General features: G+C 41.6%; 1 protein-coding gene across 3 annotated transcripts in view; it reads left to right on the top strand.

Annotated features, from left to right (window-relative positions):
- Nucleotides 1–24,040, top strand: part of LOC137624290 (heparan sulfate 2-O-sulfotransferase pipe-like) — a 337,135-nt gene that overhangs the window by 306,684 nt on the left and 6,411 nt on the right. For all 3 annotated transcript variants that reach the window (XM_068354870.1, XM_068354860.1, XM_068354854.1), the window contains 6 exons: nt 14,642–14,761; nt 15,358–15,591; nt 16,751–16,861; nt 17,557–17,702; nt 19,755–19,884; nt 22,564–22,724. In XM_068354870.1, coding sequence (XP_068210971.1) covers nt 14,688–14,761; nt 15,358–15,591; nt 16,751–16,861; nt 17,557–17,702; nt 19,755–19,884; nt 22,564–22,724 — 856 coding nt within the window. In that variant the 5' untranslated portion in view covers nt 14,642–14,687. The remainder of the gene's footprint in view (nt 1–14,641; nt 14,762–15,357; nt 15,592–16,750; nt 16,862–17,556; nt 17,703–19,754; nt 19,885–22,563; nt 22,725–24,040) is intronic.

Below are 24,040 nucleotides of genomic sequence, written 5' to 3'. Positions count from 1 at the left end.
ATATATATTTTATATATATATATATATATATATATATATATATATATATGTGTGTGTGTGTGTGTGTGTGTTATAAATTGTATTATTGTAAATATGTATTTCATAATAAAAGTTAAAATAAAAAATAAAATGTGGCAAATCTTTTTGGTTAGGTTTTGCGTCCGAGTTTCTCTCGCGCTTTTGGAAGACAATTTCTTCAGATGAGTAATTTCATAGATATTGCTTTTTCCCGCTAAGCGCCCCCCCCCCCAAAAAAAAAAAAAAGTGGACAATCTTTTTTGTAACGTTTTTTGTTAATTTTCTCAGGCGGTTTCAAAAGCCAATTTCTTCTGAAAATTAGTCTGATAAATATTTCCAATTTCAAATGGGGTACTATGATAAAAAAATTTTAAAGCTTTTAAAAATAGTCCCTGGTAATTTTTAGTTTATTAGGCATATTGTGACTTAAGGTTGAGTAAATAATTTCTATAAATCTCGTAAAACTAAACAAGATTTAACATTAAAATGCTACACCAGAAAATAATTGCAAAAGGAATAAAAGTTATTTTTATATCAATTCAATATTTTCTGATATGATATGCAAGGAATAGCTGTACGTGATTTAGCTAGTACCTCAATAAATACAATAAGTATTCATGGAGGGCGTGTGCCTGTATTTTAATCTTGTCTAGACAACACACACACGCACGTACACGCACACGAGCATGCGCAGACGTTACAGAAATGGTTCGATGAGTTCTATCACTTCCCAGCAACGTGACATATTGGCCGTGAACTCCACTCTCTCTCTCTCTCTCTCTCTCTCTCTCTCTCTCTCTCTCTCTCTCTCTCTCTCTCTCTCTCTCTCTCTCTCTCTCTCTCTCTCTATGATACAGGTATGTCTCAGCTGTCAGTATAAGAAAAACTGCTGAAGATTTTTTTTCTGCTATTTCATCGCTTCATTTTTTCTTGCAACTGTTTTTAACCTCTCTCTCTCTCTCTCTCTCTCTCTCTCTCTCTCTCTCTCTATATATATATATATATATATATATATTCTCTCTCTCTCTCTCTCTCTCTCTCTCTCTCTCTCTCTCTCTCTCTCTCTCTCTCTCTGTATATATATATATATATATATATATATAATATATTATTATTATATATATATATATATATATATATATTTTATTCGTTGTCTGTAATACTTTAATGAACACCTTAGATATTCGTATGTTTAATTTCCACTTTATTTCAATTTCTCCCAAAAATGATAGCAGTTTATACCGTTATTTCTATAATCACACACGCGAGCAACACGCGTCCTAGCGAGTGCTGTTGATTGAACGTTCTCAGTCTCGCTTATTGGAAGCCATCTGCTTCGCGATCCTATCGCCAACCCCCTCTTTTACTATTAATCTTTTCACGTAATTTTCTCTTCGCATCGACTACCGTTGCTGTGTCTTTTCACCGGAACCAATTTTCTCATTGAAGTCACGATGTTGCTGTTAAAAAAAAGAATGATGTTACTGTTTGGATTCCCAAGTCACCGTATTCTTCTATTTTTGGGTTGCAACGCCGAGTTGATGCCTTTGATAACCCGGAAGGTCTTCAGGTGTGAAGTCGGAAATGTAATTCGTATTTACTGAACTACGAAGGTATTTTCGAAATGTGATTTGAACCAGAACCAATACAGAACTACGTGCTTTTATATATATATATATATATATATATATATATACAGTATATATATATAGATAGATAGATAGATAAATAGATAAATAGATAAATAGATAGATAGATATTTGCGGTCGCCAAAATCAAAGTTTTTGCCAAGGGTATGTATTCCCCCCTGTCGTCTGTTTCTTGTTTTATTTATTTGTTTGCTTGTGGAAATCTTTACACAAAAACTAATGTACCGATTTTGACCAAACTTAATAGTTATGCTGTGTATGACCCAAGGATGAATCTGTAACATTTTGGATGAACTACATCAAAGTAGAAGTACACAAAAGTACTTTGATGATAATCGCAATGTTAAGTAAATGGCAATATTTTTTTTTTTTTTTTGTGAATAGCATTACGCATAAACTACTTAACCAATTGTAATGAAACTTTGTGGACGTGAGGTATGCCCAGAAACAAATCCATTAAATTTAGAAGAAAATACATCGAAGTACAAGCACGCAATGGAGTTAAAAGCAAAATAAGACTGCTTGGTGTGGCGGAGGCATGCTCTCTACTGAGTGCCCCCTTTGCGTGGCGGAGGCATGCCCTCTACTGAGTGCCCCCCTGTGCGTGGCGGTCTGCTCTCTACTGAGTGCCCCCTTTGCGTGGCGGAGGCATGTTCTCTACTGAGTGCCCCCTTTGCGTGGCAGAGGCAGGCTCTCTACTGAGTGCCCCCTTGGCGTGGCAGAGGCAGGCTCTCTACTGAGTGCCCCCTTTGCGTGGCAGAGGCAGGCTCTCTACTGAGTGCCCCCTTGGCGTGGCAGAGGCAGGCTCTCTACTGAGTGCCCCCTTTGCGTGGCAGAGGCATGCTCTCTACTGAGTGCCCCCTTGGCGTGGCAGAGGCAGGCTCTCTACTGAGTGCCCCCCTTTGCGTGGCAGAGGCAGGCTCTCTACTGAGTGCCCCCTTGGCGTGGCAGAGGCAGGCTCTCTACTGAGTGCCCCCTTGGCGTGGCGGAGGCAGGCTCTCTACTGAGTGCCCCCTTTGCGTGGCAGAGGCATGCTCTCTACTGAGTGCCCCCTTTGCGTGGCAGAGGCATGCTCTCTACTGAGTGCCCCCTTGGCGTGGCAGAGGCAGGCTCTCTACTGAGTGCCCCCTTTGCGTGGCAGAGGCAGGCTCTCTACTGAGTGCCCCCTTTGCGTGGCAGAGGCATGCTCTCTACTGAGTGCCCCCTTTGCGTGGCAGAGGCATGCTCTCTACTGAGTGCCCCCTTTGCGTGGCAGAGGCATGCTCTCTACTGAGTGCCCCCTTTGCGTGGCAGAGGCATGCTCTCTACTGAGTGCCCCCTTGGCGTGGCAGAGGCAGGCTCTCTACTGAGTGCCCCCTTTGCGTGGCAGAGGCATGCTCTCTACTGAGTGCCCCCTTTGCGTGGCAGAGGCATGCTCTCTACTGAGTGCCCCCTTTGCGTGGCAGAGGCATGCTCTCTACTGAGTGCCCCCTTGGCGTGGCAGAGGCAGGCTCTCTACTGAGTGCCCCCTTGGCGTGGCGGAGGCAGGCTCTCTACTGAGTGCCCCCTTTGCGTGGCGGAGGCATGCTCTCTACTGAGTGCCCCCTTGGCGTGGCGGAGGCATACTCTCTACTGAGTGCCTCTTTTGCGTGGCGGAGGCATGCTCTCTACTGAGTGCCCCCTTTGCGTGACGGAGGCATACTCTCTACTGAGTGCCCCCTTTGCGTGACGGAGGCATACTCTCTACTGAGTGCCTCTTTTGCGTGGCGGAGGCATGCTCTCTACTGAGTGCCCCCTTGGCGTGGCGGAGGCATGCTCTCTACTGAGTGCCCCCTTTGCGTGACGGAGGCATACTCTCTACTGAGTGCCTCTTTTGCGTGGCGGAGGCATGCTCTCTACTGAGTGCCCCCTTGGCGTGGCGGAGGCATGCTCTCTACTGAGTGCCCCCTTTGCGTGACGGAGGCATGCTCTCTACTGAGTGCCCCCTTTGCGTGACGGAGGCATACTCTCTACTGAGTGCCCCCTTTGCGTGGCGGAGGCATGCTCTCTACTGAGTGCCCCCTTTGCGTGACGGAGGCATGCTCTCTACTGAGTGCCCCCTTTGCGTGACGGAGGCATACTCTCTACTGAGTGCCTCTTTTGCGTGGCGGAGGCATGCTCTCTACTGAGTGCCCCCTTTGCGTGGCGGAGGCATGCTCTCTACTGAGTGCCCCCTTGGCGTGGCGGAGAGGCCTGCTCTCTACTGAGTGCCCCCTTGGCGTGGCAGAGGCAGGCTCTCTACTGAGTGCCCCCTTGGCGTGGCGGAGGCAGGCTCTCTACTGAGTGCCCCCTTTGCGTGGCAGAGGCATGCTCTCTACTGAGTGCCCCCTTGGCGTGGCGGAGGCATGCTCTCTACTGAGTGCCCCCTTTGCGTGCCGGAGGCATGCTCTCTACTGAGTGCCCCCTTTGCGTGGCGGAGGCATGCTCTCTACTGAGTGCCCCCTTTGCGTGCCGGAGGCATGCTCTCTACTGAGTGCCCCCTTTGCGTGGCGGAGGCATGCTCTCTACTGAGTGCCCCCTTTGCGTGCCGGAGGCATGCTCTCTACTGAGTGCCCCCTTTGCGTGCCGGAGGCATGCTCACTACTGAGTGCCCCCTTTGCGTGGCGGAGGCATGCTCTCTACTGAGTGCCCCCTTTGCGCGGCGGAGGCATGCTCTCTACTGAGTGCCCCCTTTGCGTGCCGGAGGCATGCTCACTACTGAGTGCCCCCTTTGCGTGGCGGAGGCATGCTCTCTACTGAGTGCCCCCTTTGCGTGGCGGAGGCCTGCTCTTACTGAGTGCCCCCCCTTGCGTGGCGGAGGCATGTTCTCTACTGAGTGCCCCCTTTGCGTGACGGAGGCAGGCTCTCTACTGAGTGCCCCCTTGGCGTGGCAGAGGCAGGCTCTCTACTGAGTGCCCCCTTGGCGTGGCGGAGGCAGGCTCTCTACTGAGTGCCCCCTTTGCGTGGCGGAGGCATGCTCTCTACTGAGTGCCCCCTTGGCGTGGCGGAGGCATACTCTCTACTGAGTGCCTCTTTTGCGTGGCGGAGGCATGCTCTCTACTGAGTGCCCCCTTTGCGTGACGGAGGCATACTCTCTACTGAGTGCCCCCTTTGCGTGACGGAGGCATACTCTCTACTGAGTGCCTCTTTTGCGTGGCGGAGGCATGCTCTCTACTGAGTGCCCCCTTGGCGTGGCGGAGGCATGCTCTCTACTGAGTGCCCCCTTTGCGTGATGGAGGCATACTCTCTACTGAGTGCCCCCTTTGCGTGACGGAGGCATACTCTCTACTGAGTGCCCCCTTTGCGTGGCGGAGGCATGCTCTCTACTGAGTGCCCCCTTTGCGTGACGGAGGCATGCTCTCTACTGAGTGCCCCCTTTGCGTGACGGAGGCATACTCTCTACTGAGTGCCTCTTTTGCGTGGCGGAGGCATGCTCTCTACTGAGTGCCCCCTTTGCGTGGCGGAGGCATGCTCTCTACTGAGTGCCCCCTTGGCGTGGCGGAGAGGCCTGCTCTCTACTGAGTGCCCCCTTGGCGTGGCAGAGGCAGGCTCTCTACTGAGTGCCCCCTTGGCGTGGCGGAGGCAGGCTCTCTACTGAGTGCCCCCTTTGCGTGGCGGAGGCATGCTCTCTACTGAGTGCCCCCTTGGCGTGGCGGAGGCATGCTCTCTACTGAGTGCCCCCTTTGCGTGCCGGAGGCATGCTCTCTACTGAGTGCCCCCTTTGCGTGGCGGAGGCATGCTCTCTACTGAGTGCCCCCTTTGCGTGCCGGAGGCATGCTCTCTACTGAGTGCCCCCTTTGCGTGGCGGAGGCATGCTCTCTACTGAGTGCCCCCTTTGCGTGCCGGAGGCATGCTCTCTACTGAGTGCCCCCTTTGCGTGCCGGAGGCATGCTCACTACTGAGTGCCCCCTTTGCGTGGCGGAGGCATGCTCTCTACTGAGTGCCCCCTTTGCGCGGCGGAGGCATGCTCTCTACTGAGTGCCCCCTTTGCGTGCCGGAGGCATGCTCACTACTGAGTGCCCCCTTTGCGTGGCGGAGGCATGCTCTCTACTGAGTGCCCCCTTTGCGTGGCGGAGGCATGCTCTCTACTGAGTGCCCCCTTTGCGTGCCGGAGGCATGCTCTCTACTGAGTGCCCCCTTTGCGTGGCGGAGGCATGCTCTCTACTGAGTGCCCCCTTTGCGCGGCGGAGGCATGCTCTCTACTGAGTGCCCCCTTTGCGTGGCGGAGGCATGCTCTCTACTGAGTGCCCCCTTTGCGCGGCGGAGGCATGCTCTCTACTGAGTGCCCCCTTTGCGTGGCGGAGGCATGCTCTCTACTGAGTGCCCCCTTTGCGCGGCGGAGACATGCTCTCTACTGAGTGCCCCTCAGCACCTATACAGTGACTGTATGGGTTTTGGTGCCCCTCTAGTTGTGTGTTACCGCTTGTTTGGAAGAGGAAAGTGTTTATGTATCACATTTTTAATCAAATTTGGTAAAATAACATCTCGTGAAAATGCAGTAAATTCAAGAAACGGAATTTAGAAGGTGGTGACGGTAAGACTTGTAATACATGAGCAAATTGATCTTACGCTCATTAAGCGTAATTACGCAGTCGATTGGCCTCGAATACCTAAGTGGATGACCTTCAACCGAGCAGTAACTTTCTCATTTGCTTATTTCTTCTCTGGTAGGTAGTAGGTTGGTCAGGGCACTGGCCACCCGTTGAGATACTACTGCTAGAGAGTTGTGGGGTCTTTTGACTGGCCAGACAGTACTACGTTGGATACTTCTCTCTGGTTACGGTTCATTTTCCCTTTGCCTACACACGCACACACCGAATAGTCTGGCTTATTCTTTACAGATTCTCCTCTGTCCTCATACACCTGACAACACTTAGATTACCAAACAATTCTTCTTGCTTCACTGTAATTGTTCAGTGGCTACTTTCCTCTTGGTAAGAGTAGAAGAGACTTTAGCTATGGTAAGCATCTCTTCTAGGAGAAGGACACTCCAAAATCAAACCATTGTTCTCTAGTCTTAGTTAGTGCCATAGCCTCTGTACCATGGTCTTCCATTGTCCTTTGGGTTAGAGTTCTCTTGCTTGAGGGTACACTTGAGCACACTATTCTATCTTATTTCTCTTCCTCTTGGTTTGTTAAAGTTTTTATAGTCTATATGAGATATTTATTTCAATCTTGTTGTTCTTAACATATTTTATTTTTCCTTGTTTCCTCTCTTCACTGGGCTATTATCCCTGTGGGGGCCCCTGAGCTTACAGCATCCTGCTTTTCCAAGTAGGGTTATAGCCTAGCAAGTAATAATAATAATAATAATAATAATAATAGTAATAATATCATCTTTGAAAATGACAAAATCAACACGAATAGGTAATTTCTGGATATACAACAAAGCACTTAATAAAGATGTTTTTCTAAGTAAATATTAAGTCACAAAATAGTTAATTTTGCTTTATGCAGACAATAAACTTTATCAGGATTTCAAAAGACTCAGCATTAATGTTTACTTTACTGCTAGGACTTTGAATGAAAGGCTTTAAGCCAATCTTAGCCCCCTTGAAAAAAATTACGTATTTTTTTTCTAAAACAAACAAATATCTCTCAGGATATGGCTTCAATAATAACGAAACATTATACAGCGCTTGTGCCAACGTAGCTGTTAGGTACTAAAAGAGAGGCGGGGTGAATATGAGTTTATTCCACAAGATAATGAGTTTATAGAAAAAAAAAACGTCAATTGCGAGGTGAATATAAGTTTATTCCACAAGATAATGTGCTTATAGAGAAAAAAACGTCAATTGATAATAATCAAATACGAATACCATTTCGAAAAGCGGGCCAATTAAAAAAAAAAAAAAAAAACATGCAAAATATATCCAAAACAGGAAGATAGATACAAACAGTTGAGGATAACAATGGCACAAAATATCAAACTGTGAAACATGCCATGGCAGGCTTAGACAGGTTTTTCTATTATTATTATTATTATTATTATTATTATTGTCATTATTATTATCATCATTATTATTATTATTATCATCATCATTATTATTATTATTATTATCATTATTATTATTATTATTATTATTATTATTATTATTACTTGCTAAGCTATAACCCTAGTTGGAAAAGCAGGATGCTATAAGCCCAGGGGTCCCTACAGGGAAAATACCCTAGTGAGGAAAGGAAACAAGGAAAAATAAAATAATTTAAGAACAGTAACATTAGAATAAATATTTCCTATATAAACTATAAAAAAATTTCCCTTACTGGAGTTTGCTGCAAAATTTGTCACTTGTTTTTTACAAGTACAGTATATTGTTTAGAAGGAATGATGTTTCTAAACCTCCTTTCTCCAAAAAGAACGACCAATAAGATTGTATTAAGCCTTAAATTTCCAAGTTACTGTACACACAAAGAAAAAAATATTCATCGCCGAAACGTGAATGAGTTGGCAAATTATATATTCCCATATACCCCTGAATTTAACATATTTATGTACAAAACACAGTGGTTTCCTTTTCGTTATTATTATTATTATTATTATTATTATTATTATTATTGCTTTTGTTGTACCTGAGCCGTCAAAAACATATAAATATTTAGATAGATATGCTCTCTCTCTCTCTCTCTCTCTCTCTCTCTCTCTCTCTCTCTCTCTCTCTCTCTCTCTCTCTCTCTCACGCACGCACACACACACATTCAACCCTTCTCCCTTTCCTAACTACAACCCGTTGGTTCGGCAATTTGTGGGAGAGTATGGTTTCAGAGTGTACCTCTCGGGGTACCCCCTCTCACCAGAGTATGACTACTCCTTCTCCACCTTACCCCTTAGAGACCAAGCGTAACAGGAAAGAAATATATTAATATATTTATATTATAGCAAGTGACATTGTTCTTTATATGTGGGGTGATTATTAATAAACTTCTATCAAACAAAATCTGTTCGCCCTTTCATTGATGTTCACCGGAATATTGCAAACCACAATCTGAATCAATATATTGACCAGGGGAAAGAAATCCCACGAATAGATATTATTAAAACTCGTGTTATTTTCGGGAACACATTCCTACCTCTCCAATACTGCATCCCAATGGTCTAAATATAGCAACATTCAATAGATGGTGATCGAAGTGATTTTGTCCATTCTAAGAATTAAAGTAAACTGGATGTCATTGGTGTGTGTTTGGATGTGTATATGATGTTTGGCCCATGCCTTATTTTATGGGTTTGGTGCACCACATTCAACATTCATCATCATCAGCCGTAACTATTCCACTGCAGAATAAAGGCCTCAGACATGTCCTTCCACTCGCGCTTGTTTATGGTCTTTCTATCCCGCGTAGCTATTCCACTGCAGGACAAAGGCCTCAGTCATGTTCTTCCTCTTGCGCCTGTTTATGGTCTTTCTATGCCACGTAGCTATTCCACTGCAGGACAAAAGCCTCAGATATGTCCTTCCACTCGCGCTGTTCATGGCCTTTCCATGCCACGTAACTAGTCCACTGCGTGGCAAAGGCCTCAGACATGTCCTTCCCCTCGCGCCTGTTTATGGTCTTCCTATGCCACGTAACTGTTCCACTGCAGGACAAAAGCCTCAGACATGTCCTTCCACTCGCGCTTGTTTATGGTCTTTCTATCCCGCGTAGCTATTCCACTGCAGGACAAAGGCCTCAGTCATGTTCTTCCTCTTGCGCCTGTTTATGGTCTTTCTATGCCACGTAGCTATTCCACTGCAGGACAAAAGCCTCAGATATGTCCTTCCACTCGCGCTGTTCATGGCCTTTCCATGCCACGTAACTAGTCCACTGCGTGGCAAAGGCCTCAGACATGTCCTTCCCCTCGCGCCTGTTTATGGTCTTCCTATGCCACGTAACTGTTCCACTGCAGGACAAAAGCCTCAGACATGTCCTTCCACTCGCTCCTGTTTATGGTCTCTCTATGTCAGTCGATACCTGCAAATTTTCTTATTTCGTCAATCCATCTTCTCCTCCTCCTACCCTTGCTTTTATTTTTTTTGTCCATCTATTATCTGCCATTCTCATTATATGTCCTGCCCATGTCCATTTCTTTTTCACTTTAAAATATCATTTACTTTAGTTTGCTCTCGTGTCCATGTTGAGTTTTTTCCGAGTCGTGGTGTTATTACCATCATTATTCTTTCCATTGCTCTATTGTTAATGTTATCAGTTTTTGTTTCTCTTATTCATGTTCTATTTCTTTCTAACCTGTCTTAAGAAAGACATAGGTACTTAGTGGAAGATTATATTACTCTAGAAAGGGTGACTGGAGGATAAAGATAATTTTATTGAAAAAAAAAATGGCATAAATTACATGAACTCAAAATTTGTATTTTTTGTATGCGTACGCGTGTGTATATTGTATAAACTGTATTGTAGACGGTTGCAAATATAAAAGAAAGATGTATTCAACAGTTTAGTACAATATAGACTCGTCTCTTATGGTAGAAAAAAAATTCTGTAGGTAACACATCCGAAATCGAATTACATTTTCGATCGATGAACGTTATAACAGAAGCAACATCTCGGAAGAGAAGTTGCCATCCTTTCTGTATATAGCTTATGCAGTTCGTTGACCTACATAAAGCTAATAATAATATTCTTCAGACGATTTATAGAGCGTCTGATATTTAGTGATCGCTTAAAGGTCTAAAGGCCACTCGTGAATGGCAGAGGCAAGGGACAGTGACATTGCCCTAGAGACTGACCATATATACATTATTATTATTATTATTATTATTATTATTATTATTATTATTATTTTTATTATTATTATTATTATTATTATTATTACTTGCTATACTATAACCCTAATTGGAAAAGCAGAATGCTATAAGCCCAGGGGCTCCAACAGGGAAAATAGCTCAGTGAGGGATGGAAACAAGGAAAAATAAAATAATTTAAGAACATTAACATCATTAAAATAAATATTTCCTTTATAAACTATAAAAACTAACAAAACAAGAGGAAGAGAAATTAGATAGAATAGTGTGCCCGAGTGTACCCTCAAGCAAGAGAACTCTAACCCAAGACAGTGGAAGACTATGGTACAGAGATTATGGCACTACCCAAGACTAGAGAACAATGTTTTGATTTTGGAGTGTCCTCCTAGAAGAGCTGCTTAACATAGCTAAAGAGTCTCTTTTACCCTTACCAAGAGGAAAGTGGCCTCTGAACAATTACAGTGCAGTAGTTAACCCCCTGAGGGAAGAATTGTTTGGTAATTTGTGTTGTCAGATTTATTAGGACAGAGGAGAATATGTAGAGAATAGGCCAGACTATACGGTGTATGTGTAGGCAAAGGGAAAATGAACCGAAACCAGAGAGAAGGCTCTAATGTAGTATTGTCTGGCTAGTCAAAGGACCCCATAACTCTCGAGGGGTAGTATCTCAACAGGTGGCTGGTACCGAAGCCAACCCACTACCTACCTACACATGAACAGCGTCGTCTAGTGCCAGGGAAGCCAGGCAATGTCTGCTGATATTTCCGCAGGTTGACATATAGGTTTCCCCAAACCCTCCATCCTTAGCTCACAAGGATGGTGAGGTTGCAGACACTGCAAGGAACTATCGAGCTTGGGCATGACTTAAACCACAGTCGGGCAGATCGTTAGGCAGGACGTTTCCAGTAGGCCACCACAGAATTTTATCCAAGTGGTCGAATCTGGAAGTACTTTATTGGACGCAAAACGTGTCCCAATTCTCATGTTGAATTTATATTACCTAATATTCGGTGCAGTACTTGAACTGTCAATGTTTAATATGCTGTTGTATACATATTTTAAATGTGGAAACATGTATTTAAACATTTTGGATCTTCTTTTCCACCGTTATCCCTACATTAAGGGGTCGGTTGCCTGATGCAACCTCTCCAATGCCTTCTATCAAAGACATCCTCTTCCACCAAACCTCTTCTCTCCATATCATCCTTCTCCTTATCTTCTTTCCCACCGTTATCCCTAAATTAAGGGGTCGGTTGCCTGATGTGCTATCTCCAATGCCTTCTATCAAAGGCATCCTCTTCCATCAAACCTCTTCTCTCCATATCATCCTTCTCCTTATCTTCTTTCCCACCGTTATCCCTAAATTAAGGGGTCGGTTGCCTGATGTGCTATCTCCAATGCCTTCTATCAAAGGCATCCTCTTCCATCAAACCTCTTCTCTCCATATCATCCTTCACCTTATCTTCTTTCCCACCGTTATCCCTAAATTAAGAGGTCGGTTGCCTGATGTGCTATCTCCAATGCCTTCTATCAAAGGCATCCTCTTCCATCAAACCTCTTCTCTCCATATCATCCTTCTCCTTATCTTCTTTCCCACCGTTATCCCTAAATTAAGGGGTCGGTTGCCTGATGTGCTATCTCCAATGCCTTCTATCAAAGGCATCCTCTTCCGCCAAACGTCTTCTCTCCATGTCATTCTTCACCTTATCTTCTTTCCCACAGTTATCCCTAAATTAAGGGGTCGGTTGCCTGATGTGCTATCTCCAATGTCTTCTATCAAAGGCATCCTCTTCCATCAAACCTCTTCTCTCCATATCATCCTTCACCCCATCATTATCCCTATATTAAGGGGTCGGTTGCCTGACGTGCCCTCTCCAGTGCGTTTGATCAAAGACATCCTCTTCCATCAAACCTCTTCTCTCCATATCATCCTTCACCTTATCTTCTTTCCCACCGTTATCCCTAAATTAAGGGGTCGATTGCCTGATGTGCTATCTCCAATGCCTTCTATCAAAGGCATCCTCTTCCGCCAAACCTCTTCTCTCCATATCATCCTTCACCTTATCTTCTTTCCCACCGTTATCCCTAAATTAAGGGGTCGATTGCCTGATGTGCTATCTCCAATGCCTTCTATCAAAGGCATCCTCTTCCATCAAACCTCTTCTCTCCATATCATCCTTCACCTTATCTTCTTTCCCACCGTTATCCCTAAATTAAGGGGTCGGTTGCCTGATGTGCTATCTCCAATGCCTTCTATCAAAGGCATCCTCTTCCCCCAAACCTCTTCTCTCCATATCATCCTTCACCTTATCTTCTTTCCCACCGTTATCCCTAAATTAAGGGGTCGATTGCCTGATGTGCTATCTCCAATGTCTTCTATCAAAGGCATCCTCTTCCATCAAACCTCTTCTCTCCATATCATCCTTCACCTTATCTTCTTTCCCACCGTTATCCCTAAATTAAGGGGTGGATTGCCTGATGTGCTATCTCCAATGTCTTCTATCAAAGGCATCCTCTTCCATCAAACCTCTTCTCTCCATATCATCCTTCACCTTATCTTCTTTCCCACCGTTATCCCTAAATTAAGGGGTCGGTTGCCTGATGTGCTATCTCCAATGCCTTCTACCAAAGGCATCCTCTTCCCCCAAACCTCTTCTCTCCATATCATCCTTCACCTTATCTTCTTTCCCACCGTTATCCCTAAATTAAGGGGTCGATTGCCTGATGTGCTATCTCCAATGTCTTCTATCAAAGGCATCCTCTTCCATCAAACCTCTTCTCTCCATATCATCCTTCACCTTATCTTCTTTCCCACCGTCATCCCTAAATTAAGGGGTCGATTGCCTGATGTGCTATCTCCAATGCCTTCTATCAAAGGCATCCTCTTCCATCAAACCTCTTCTCTCCATATCATCCTTCACCTTATCTTCTTTCCCACCGTTATCCCTAAATTAAGGGGTCGATTGCCTGATGTGCTATCTCCAATGTCTTCTATCAAAGGCATCCTCTTCCATCAAACCTCTTCTCTCCATATCATCCTTCACCTTATCTCGCCATCTAATTCTCTGCCTCCCTCTTGATCTTCTCTTAGCAGGTTCCTCCCAAGCCCTCTTCACCCCCTCTCCATTTTGGATACAGTATTATAATTTGTGTAGAGTTTGTTTCATAAGAGAAATTTCAAATAATGATATGTTTAATGTATTTTTCATTCGATACCCATCTTGCTTGAGGGTTTACTCTTGCACATTATTCTGTTTTGTTACTCTTCCTTTTGTTTATTTGAAATTTTTGAAGTTTATATACGAAAGATATAATTTGATGTTGTTACTGGTTACTGTTCTTGAAATATTTTATATTGATTGTTCATTACTTCTCTTGTAGTTTTATTTCCTCGTTTCCTTTCCTGACTGGGCTATATTTCCCTGTTAAAGCCCATGGCCTTATAGCATCTTGTTTTTCCATATCATCCTTCACCTTATCTTCTTTCCCATCATTATCCCTATATTAAGGGGTCGGCTGCCTGATGCGTCCTCTCCAATGCCTTCTATCAAAGGCATCCTCTTCCACCAAACCTCTTCTCTCCATATCATCCTTCACCTTATCTTATTTCCCCCAGTTATCCTTAGATTAAAGGGTCGGTTGCCTGATGCGCCCTCCCCAATGCCTTCAATCAGAGGCATCCTCTTCCACCAAACCTCTTCTCTCCATATCATCCTTCACCTTATCTTCTTTCCCACCGTTACCCTTACATTAAAGGGTCGGTTGCCTGATGCGCCCTCCCCAATGCCTTCAATCAAAGGCATCCTCTTCCACCAAACCTCTTCTCTCCATATCATCCTTCACCTTATCTTCTTTCCCACCGTTATCCTTACATTAAAGGGTCGGTTGCCCGATGCGCCCTCCCCAATGCCTTCAATCAAAGGCATCTTCTTCCACCAAACCTCTTCTCTCCATATCATCCTTCACCTTATCTTCTTTCCCACCGTTATCCTTACATTAAAGGGTCGGTTGCCCGATGCGCCCTCCCCAATGCCTTCAATCAAAGGCATCTTCTTCCACCAAACCTCTTCTCTCCATATCATCCTTCACCTTATCTTCTTTCCCACCGTTATCCCTAGATTAAGGGGTCGGTTGCCTGATGTGCTTATGATGATAATAATAATAATAATAATAATAATAATAATAATGATAATACAATTTGAATCAATCCACTCTCATGCAAGACTTTTTTTCCAGATATGTCCCGTACGTGGCATGCATCTTGGCACTGAAGGTTTACGTCATGATGCTTCTCATTCATTCACGGGACATGAGTGCCGATTATGCAGACTACGATGACTACGCTGAACAAAGAAAGTTAGTGCAGCGATTACTTAGAATTATTTAACTATTTTCCCTGTTGGAGCCCCTGGGCTTATAACATCCTACTTTTCTAACTAGGGGTGTAACTTAGCAAGTAATAATAATATTGATTTGATCTGGAGACATGTGATAATGGTTATTTTGATATAAATTGAAAGTTCATTAATTTTATGTTTCTTATATGTTGAATTATTACTATTATTAAGTTGTTGCTCAAGATATATTTACATTCACATGAAACAACCTTGCTGAGTAAGTTTCCATCTGATGGACTGATCATGTGGAGAAACAAATACTGATTAAACTGTGCAATTAGTTATTATTATACAGTAAATAATTTATGCATTAATATTGTTCATGTTGTTGAAATATTTTATTTTGATTGTTCATTACTTCTCATGTAGTTTTTGTTTCCTAGTTTAATTTCCTCACAGGACGTTTTTCCTTGTTGGAGCCCATGGGTTTATAGCATCCTGCTTCTCCAACAAGGGTTGAAGCTTAGTTTTAATAATGAAACTAATAATAATAATGATAGGTAATGATTGAAAAGTACATTGTAAAAAGTAATAATGAACCTTTGTTTATTGCAGAACCACCACAACCACAGAAGAACCTGGGTGGCGTGAAAAGCAAGAGGTTTTACAGCGTCTCAACCATACAGAGCTAGTGCCATCTGCCACGAATCGAACTCCAGAGACCATCTGGCTCTTTTACAATAGGATTCCTCGGACAGGTGGACAGACGATCGTTTCTCTCCTGAAGTCTCTCTCAAAAGACCTGGACTATCAGCATCAGGAACATGTATACAGGACCCCTTGGCAGAGGTGGGTTGTGCCTTCCAAAATACAGTAGATAGTTTTTAGGTATAGGTTGGCCAGGCCACCAGCCACCTGTTGAGATACTACCGCTAGAGAGTTGTGGGGTTTTTTGATTGGCCAGACTGTACTACATTAGATCATTCTCTCTGGTTACGGTTCATTTTCCCGTTGCCTTCACACACACACACATACAGAAAAGTCTCGCCTATTCTTTATATATTCTCCTCTGTCCTCATACACCTGACAACTGAGATTACCAAACAATTCTCCTTCACCCAAAGGGTTAACTACTGTACTGTAATTGTTCAGGGGCTACTTAGAGACTCTTTAGCTATGGTAAGCAGCTCTTCTAGGAGAAGGACACTCCAAATTCAAACCATTGCACTCTAGTCTTGGGTAGTGCCTTAACCTCTGTACCATGGTCTTCCACTGTCTTGGGTTGGAGTCCCTTTGCTTGAGGGTACACTCGGGTACACTATTCTATCTTATTTCTCTTTCTCTTGTTTTGTTAAAGTTTTTATAGTTTATATAGGAGATATTTATTTTAATGTTGTTACTCTTCTTAAAATATTTTATTTTTCCATGTTTCCTTTTCTCACTGGGTTATTTTCTGCTGGAGCCCTTGGGCTTTTAGCACCCTGCTTTTTCAACTAGAGTTGTAGCTTAGCAAGTAATAATAATAATAATAATAATAATAACTATTATTATTATTATTATAGTTAATGTTGTTTTGCTTATTTTTATATTTATGATTGATCAAAATGTGCTGATATTGAAGAGAAGAAACCCATTAATTTTGATAATACCAATTTTGGTGATTCTCCTTCGCCAGTATAAAATAACTAAAGTTAAAACAAAAAATAAATGTACTCCTAACTAGTAATGCAACCAAAATCCTTGGTAATGAAAGGCAGTCATCTATGAATTGTTGTATGCACGAGTTAAAAGTCATAAAAAAATTTGTATCTAAAATCTAAGTTTATAAATATCAAACTAATGGCTTCTCCAAGTCATGAAGTAATTTTATAAAAAGACTTCTGAAAGTGGGAGTTCAATATATAAATGTTACTTTAGTTAAAAGTTTTCTGTTCTTTTTATTAATATGGGAAAAAATAAGGTGTATGTCTAATAATATGGAATATAATTATCTTTGTAATTTTCTCAGACTCATGAGTGACGAAGAACAGAAGAATCTGGCTACTTGGTTTGAATATAATTTCTGGCCAAAGAGTTACGACAGATTTTCTCTCTACATCAATTTTACTCAGCATAGGAGGTAAGTTTGATTTATCTGTTTCTTGTTTGTTTATAGACGTTATTATAACCTAGCTTGATCATTGCAATGGGCCCAAAACGTGTGTCCATGTAGATCAATAACTTTTGAAGAATAAATACACCAAGTTAAAAAATTAAACACAATAAACTTGTATACTGTAGAAAAAATGGGAGAAACTTGAACTACTATGACATTGTTGATTAATATAAGTAGGGAATATGGACAAATTTGAAGACAGTAGTCACAAATTTAAATACAGTAGTCACAAATTTAAATACAGTAGTCATCTAAAACTGACTGCTTATTCATCTTCACATTTTTTTCTTTTTAATGTGAAAGTTTCAATTATAGAGTACGTCATGATAAACATTTCCTGAAAATTTATGCTAATTTCCTTTAAATCTTACTATGATTCTACATTTAACATTACAGTACAGCTTTTAGGAAACTATAGTCCATTTCTTTTAGCGAGGCAGATTTGCACCGACTCGCAACGGTGCCCTTTTAGCTCGGAAAAGTTTCCCGATCGCTGATTGGTTAGAATAATCTTGCCCAACCAATCAGCGATCAGGAAACTTTTTCGAGCTAAAAGGGCACCCCTGCGAGTCGGTGCAAATATGCCTCGCTAAAAGAAATGGACTATAGTTGAGGGAATGGTACATTTTCAGGGCTTTAACTGGTTTGATTCTTTTCAGTACATACGTAACGCTGCGTCCAGCTTACATAACCCTTGTAAGAGACCCGGTAGAGAAATTCATCTCATACTTTCGCTTCAAGAGAGTTGACCAGCAGAGGGTCAAGATGGAGATGACATGGAGGGAAAGGGAAAAGCCTGGTGCCAGTAAGAAATAAAACCAGTTTTGTTATTTATTTGTTAAAAGTATAATTTTCAGTACAGTATAGGGCTTGTTGCTCTAGATTCTGATCGTTTGTGTTTTCTCCGAGTTGTGCTTCCTTCCCTCTCTGCCTTAGTTTAAAAATTTGCTTTCCATGACATGACAGTAGTTGGTTATTGACTGGCCTTATTGCCATTGTGCCAACTTGGCCAGTCAATGAGGCACTGGCTAGTGCTCTTCAATAACTTTCCCAGCTCCCTCAACTACTACACTGAGTATAGTCAATTTCTTTTAGCGATGCATATTTGCACCGACTCGCGGCGGTGCCCTTTTAGCTCGGAAAAGTTTCTGGATCGCTGATTGGTTGGACAAGATAATTCTAACCAATCAGCGATCAGGAAACTTTTCCGAGCTAAAAGGGCACCGCCGCGAGTCGGTGTAAATACGCATCGCTAAAAGAAATGGACTATAGCCCTATTAACACCATTTAAAGCCGAACTGTTCCCCCTCATCAACACCATAGTTGGGACCATGTGCTACACAAAGCATGCCAGTCAAATAAGAGTATCATGCAGACCATGAGAAAGGCAGAGAGGTCTCAAAGATTGTAGATCATTTGAGAAAACACCTTTAAAAAGATAGAAATTATAACCACAAGTGAGTTTTAATCACGATGCTAAATATATTCTTCATCCAACAACTATTGATGAATATTATCATCTTTGGTAACAGTGGACTGCTATTATATTAGATTATACTCTTCCTCTTACCAGTATTATTACTGATCAAAACTTCACCCAGTATTCATTACAAAATGAGGCTGTCTTTCACATGAGGTAGTTCACACATTTGCTGGGGTTGAACATTTTGAGTTCCAGTTTCCATCCATTGAATGCTATGGTTAGCTAAGATCTTTACCAATGCATATCGTCTAGCCTCATTTGATATCAAAGTTGTTTGATTGGTGGTATTACATCGGTTTTTATCGTTCTTCTAATGCTTCCAATTTGTGTCTTCTGTTTAGGGTGGGCTCATTATTGAGTAATGCATTGAATCCTGAACGAAAAGTAGCATGCCAAATTATACTGTTATTGTTATTTTTCATATTATTAGAACCATAGTATTTTAATCTTGAGTGTTTTATCTGTAATATTACATAACTGATCTTTATACTGGTGCAGAATATTTATTTGTAAATGTTTTATGTATGTCCTACATGTTAGCAGTTGGTTTGGAAATAATTTTTTCTTCAATTAAATTACTGATTTTTATATACCTCATAAGTAGGGTAGCCCAATGAAAATATAAATAACTGCAACTCACACATCAATTCTGTGAGTTATTTTGTCAAAAAAAAAATTATTTCTTTGAAATACTTCCATTATAATTTTCAGTTCACGTTGGTCTAAAGTGTGAAGCAAATTCTAAGTAGAGGTAATTCTTGCCATATGAATTCTATTATCAAATAATCTCAAGTTAAAAGACATGACCGAAGACAGCAATGAGAATCGGTAAAATCATTGAGCATCAGTATCTGGGGACAGTGATTACAGGTACCTGGTAGCAGGACAGAAACCCTAGTAGTTAGTAGCCTACTTTAGGAACACAAATTCAGTACTGTATATTAAATTATTAATTTTTAACCCTTTTACCCCCAAAGGACGTACTGGTACGTTTCACAAAACCCATCCCTTTACCCCCATGGACGTACCGGTACGTCCTTGCAAAAAACTGCTATTTATAATTTTTTTTGCATATTTTTGATAATTTTTTCAGAAACTTCAGGCATTTTCCAAGAGAGTGAGACCAACCTGACCTCTCTATGACGAAAATTAAGGCTGGTAGAGCAATTTAAATAAATTATATTGCAAAATGTGCTTGAAAAAAAAATAACCCTTGGGTGTAAAGGGTTAGGGGTTCCAAATAGCCTGGGGGTAAAAGGGTTAAAGTACAGTACAGTATTCCCAGAATTACCATAATTCCATGACGTGGAATAATTTTTTGAAATCTCAGGAATTTTATTTCAGATTATACTGCATCTCATTTCTTATTTGTAGGTCGTACGTGGTACTGGAAAAAATTAGAGGAGTGCGTACTCAATGACGACCCAGAATGTTCCATGAAAAATGGTACCGAGGATTTTCTGTCTTCCATTCCCTTCATCTGTGGTCAGCATTCATATTGCTTGTAAGTTATTAGGAAACCTGTATATTATATTGAAGCATGTTGTGTATTGATGATAACTTATTTCAAACTTCAGAATTTTGAGAGATGACTTCACTGATGACATTTCTTGAATACAAGCAGACATCACAATGTACCTAGAGAACTATAATCTTTTTTATATTATTACCTATAAGAAGTGTCTAAGGAGTATGGCTGGTGTATCTCGAATAGATAGGGTTAGGAACGAAGTGGTGAGAGTGAAAACGGGTGTAAGAAATGAGTTAGCAGCTAGAGTGGATATGAATGTGTTGAGGTGGTTTGGCCATGTTGAGAGAATGGAAAACGGCTGTCTGCTAAAGAAGGTGATGAATGCAAGAGTTGATGGGAGAAGTACAAGAGGAAGGCCAAGGTTTGGGTGGATGGATGGAGTGAAGGAAGCTCTGGGTGATAGGAGGATAGATGTGAGAGAGGCAAGAGAGCGTGCTAGAAATAGGAATGAATGGCGAGCGATTGTGACGCAGTTCCGGTAGGCCCTGCTGCTTCCTCCGATGCCTTGGATGACCGCGGAGGTAGCAGCAGTAGGGGATTCAGCATAATGAAGCTTCATCTGTTGTGGATAATGTGGGAGGGTGGGATGTGGCACCCTAGCAGTACCAGCTGACTCGGTTGAGTCCCTTGTTAGGCTGGGAGGAACGTAGAAAGTAGAGGTCCCCTTTTTTTGTTTTGTTTCATTTGTTGATGTCGGCTACCCCACAAAATTGGGGGAAGCACCTTGGTATATGTATGTATGTATTATTACCTATAAAAAGATTACTCCTTTTCATACAGGGGATTCAAGTGCAGATACAGTAACTTGATGTAAGGGATCCTTTTTTATACCTAAGGCTTTTCTTCAGTGAAACACCTTGATTATTCCAATGCATGCAATGGAATATTATGTACAGTGCATTGGAGAATAGGTTCAGTCTGACCAAGTACTGTACAGTAATTGGGAATTCCATCTAAAACCTACTTTCAATTTGGTAAGGGTAGAGGAGACTCTTTAGCTATGGTAAGCAGCTCTTCCAGGAGGACACGCTAAACACTATTCTATCTGTTTCCTTTACTTTCCTCACTGGGCTTTTTGTATCTGTTTCCTTATTTCCTTTATTCACTGGGCTATTTTCCCTGTTAGACAATGGGCTTATAGCATCCTGCTTTTCCATCTAGGGTTGTAGCTTATCTACCAATAATAATAATGCTCTCCTCTTTTGGTAAATAGCCATAAATGTCATTTAAACTTAATAGTTTGATATACAAGTGAAATAATGTACAGCACTTAAACACTAAAAGTTAATTAAAACATGATCATTCATCATAATTGGATAGGGGTATAGTACAGCATTGTTTTGAGAGGTTGTTCTTGTGTTGTGATACAATTCTAGGTAGTGTCAGTAGTAGAATAGGAAGAGTACATATTGAAAATTTGCATAACAGAAAACTTAATCATTGTTATCATCTTATGTTATTTAATAATGAAAGAATATTGCCTTGACTTCGTGGTTTTGTGGTTTTACGTTCAAGACACAGGGAGGCAGGTGTCGGGAGAAATTACCACGACTTGGATAGCGTAGCCATGGATAATATACCAGTGTGCGTGTCGGTGGCAAGGCCACATTTTTGTGTTTACCAGGAAGACAGGAAGAAGCGTAAGGACGGCCTTAAAAATAGGGGTAAAAAATTTCTGTTGGCTGGGAGACTCACTGTATTGTGAAGCAGGTGTTGGGGGGTAGCAAAATTATGGATAAAGTTAACCCTTTTACCCCCAAAGGACGTACTGGTACGTTGCACAAAAGTCATCCCTTTACCCCCATGGACGTACCGGTACGTCCTTGCAAAAAAATGCTATAAAAATTTTTTTTTTATATTTTTTATAATTTTTTGAAAAAATTCAGGCATTTTCCTAGAGAATGAGACCAACCTGACCTCTCTATGACAAAAATTAAGGCTGTTAGAGCAATTTTAAAAAAATATACTGCAAAATGTGCTGGGGAAAAAATAACCCCTTGGAGGTTAAGATTGCTGAAGTACTGTTAAATACAGATAACCATTAGTAAAGAGAACAAAAACTATGATGCATATATTCGGCCTGAACTAATCTACAAAACAGACAAAACACTTGCCAAAGAAGTGGAGGGGATTTCAACCAGTTTATAACAACAAGTGCCAAGGTTTAAGGGTGGAAGGCATTGTAAACATCACATTACAAATAGAAATGTATTTAGAGGCTGGAAAAGATTGGTATTTCACACAAAAGATGCCAAGATTTTTTGCCTTGTGACCATTGATGGGAAAGGGAGAGATCAGTTAGTAGATATGGAAGTGGTAGGATGAAGACCAGTAGGGAAGTTCAGGGGATTATACAGAATTAGTTGGCTATAGCTTGAATAAACCGGGCTACTTTGTCACATCTCTAGACTAAAAGTTTTTGCTCAAAGTATTTGTTCTTAAATGCAATTTGAAAATTGGAGCAAGGTGAAGTTAATATGGGAAAACTAGACGAAAAAAAGTTATATGAATGGACTAGTTTTTGTGAAATCTATATGGGCCATTGGGTCATTTTTGTTTTGCATACTTATGTCATAAGTACTTTGTTCTCATTCTCTTTTCCAATAACGTCCAAATATTTAAAATCCATTAATATCTACTATTTTCTTTCAGAAAACATGGAGAACCTTATGCGCTACAGAAAGCTAAATTTCATGCAGAATATGAATACTCGGTAATTGGAATAGCTGAAGATTGGAATACTACACTTGGTGTTTTAGAACAGTATCTTCCCACTTTCTTCAATGGAGCAAGACAACGTTATTTTAGTTCAGGTAAAGTACATTGCACCATGTTTATATCAGTGCATTTTTTCTTGTGTAAAGATAAACAGTTTTCAGAGTAAATTTTGTGACTAGCCAATGTAGTACCAGAGAATCAACAACCAGCATATAGCGTTAGCTAGTTTCCCTGTTGGAGCCCTCGGGCTTATAGCATTCTGCTTTTCCAACTAGGGTTGTAGCTTAGCAAGTAATAATGATATGTTTACATCACTTATTCTGAGCACACTAAGTGTGGGGAGAAAGAAAGGCAATTGATTAAATACAAAGTATTAAAATAAGTTACATTTTCAAAATGGGATTTAATTAAATGAATCTTCCCCAGTATTCAGTTGATGAATACCACATTTAGAAGGATAGGAGTAACACCAAGGATGGTTAAAAAGAATCCACCTGAAAGTGGTAAGGAATTTTAAAATACGAAATAAATTCCGTAAATGCTGTTAACCTGGAATGTAGCTTTCAGTAGCTGAGTGAATGTAGACAGATTGAGATTTCTCTGCTTTTGTAGCATGAGAAGTACCATATTTGAAATTAGCAACAGTCCGTCAAGCTAAGGAGCATGGGTAAAATCTCTTCCGTGCTTGAGCTTGGAATGGCTCCATGCTGACTGGTTTTACCCAGCTATCAGATTAAGTCCTGCTGGCAAGGTCTTTTGAAACTGTATCCCAAGAGAGGGAAAGATAGAAAGGAAAAAACAGGCCAGTCTTTCTTTACTTTCATCCCAGTCTTATTCATAACTTCAGCTCTTGATCCACTGGTCCCGTGAGAGGAGCCGAGGCAGTTATACCACATGCAGCTACAACACGCCCTAAGGAGAACGTATCCAGGGACCTGTAGGTCACATCCCGATGGTAGTGAGTAGTTGAACGTCATCTGACACTTCCACACATCTGCCTGAAGAACCTGCATCTCGGATAAATTCTTCCTAAAAGCTAATGAGGAACAAATACGTTTCGCGTCTAGCTTTTACATGCATCCCTTCCGTGGAAGAAGCGAGCGTCCAAAAAATAGCCTCTCTCAGCCAGAATGAGATCATGTTCTTGGATATCTTCTTTGATGTTCCTGTGCTCATGAAGAGGTGTTGCAGGCGTCTAACATTCTGTCTGTTTGAGATAGTACTTCAGTGCTCTTACAGAACACAGTAACAGCTGGTCAGAATCATCAGTCACATCCCTAAGGCTCATAATCTGAAATTATAGAAATCTGGAATTAGGCAATTACATGTTTTGAGTTTTAACTATGAAGTCAGGGACGAAGGAGAGCAAGAGCTATCTCTACCCCCCTTGAATGGGTGATGTTGAATGAGA

Source organism: Palaemon carinicauda, chromosome 2, assembly GCF_036898095.1.
Source record: "Palaemon carinicauda isolate YSFRI2023 chromosome 2, ASM3689809v2, whole genome shotgun sequence".
Taxonomy (NCBI): Eukaryota; Metazoa; Arthropoda; class Malacostraca; order Decapoda; family Palaemonidae; genus Palaemon; species Palaemon carinicauda.
This window is presented reverse-complemented; position numbering and strand designations above follow the sequence as displayed.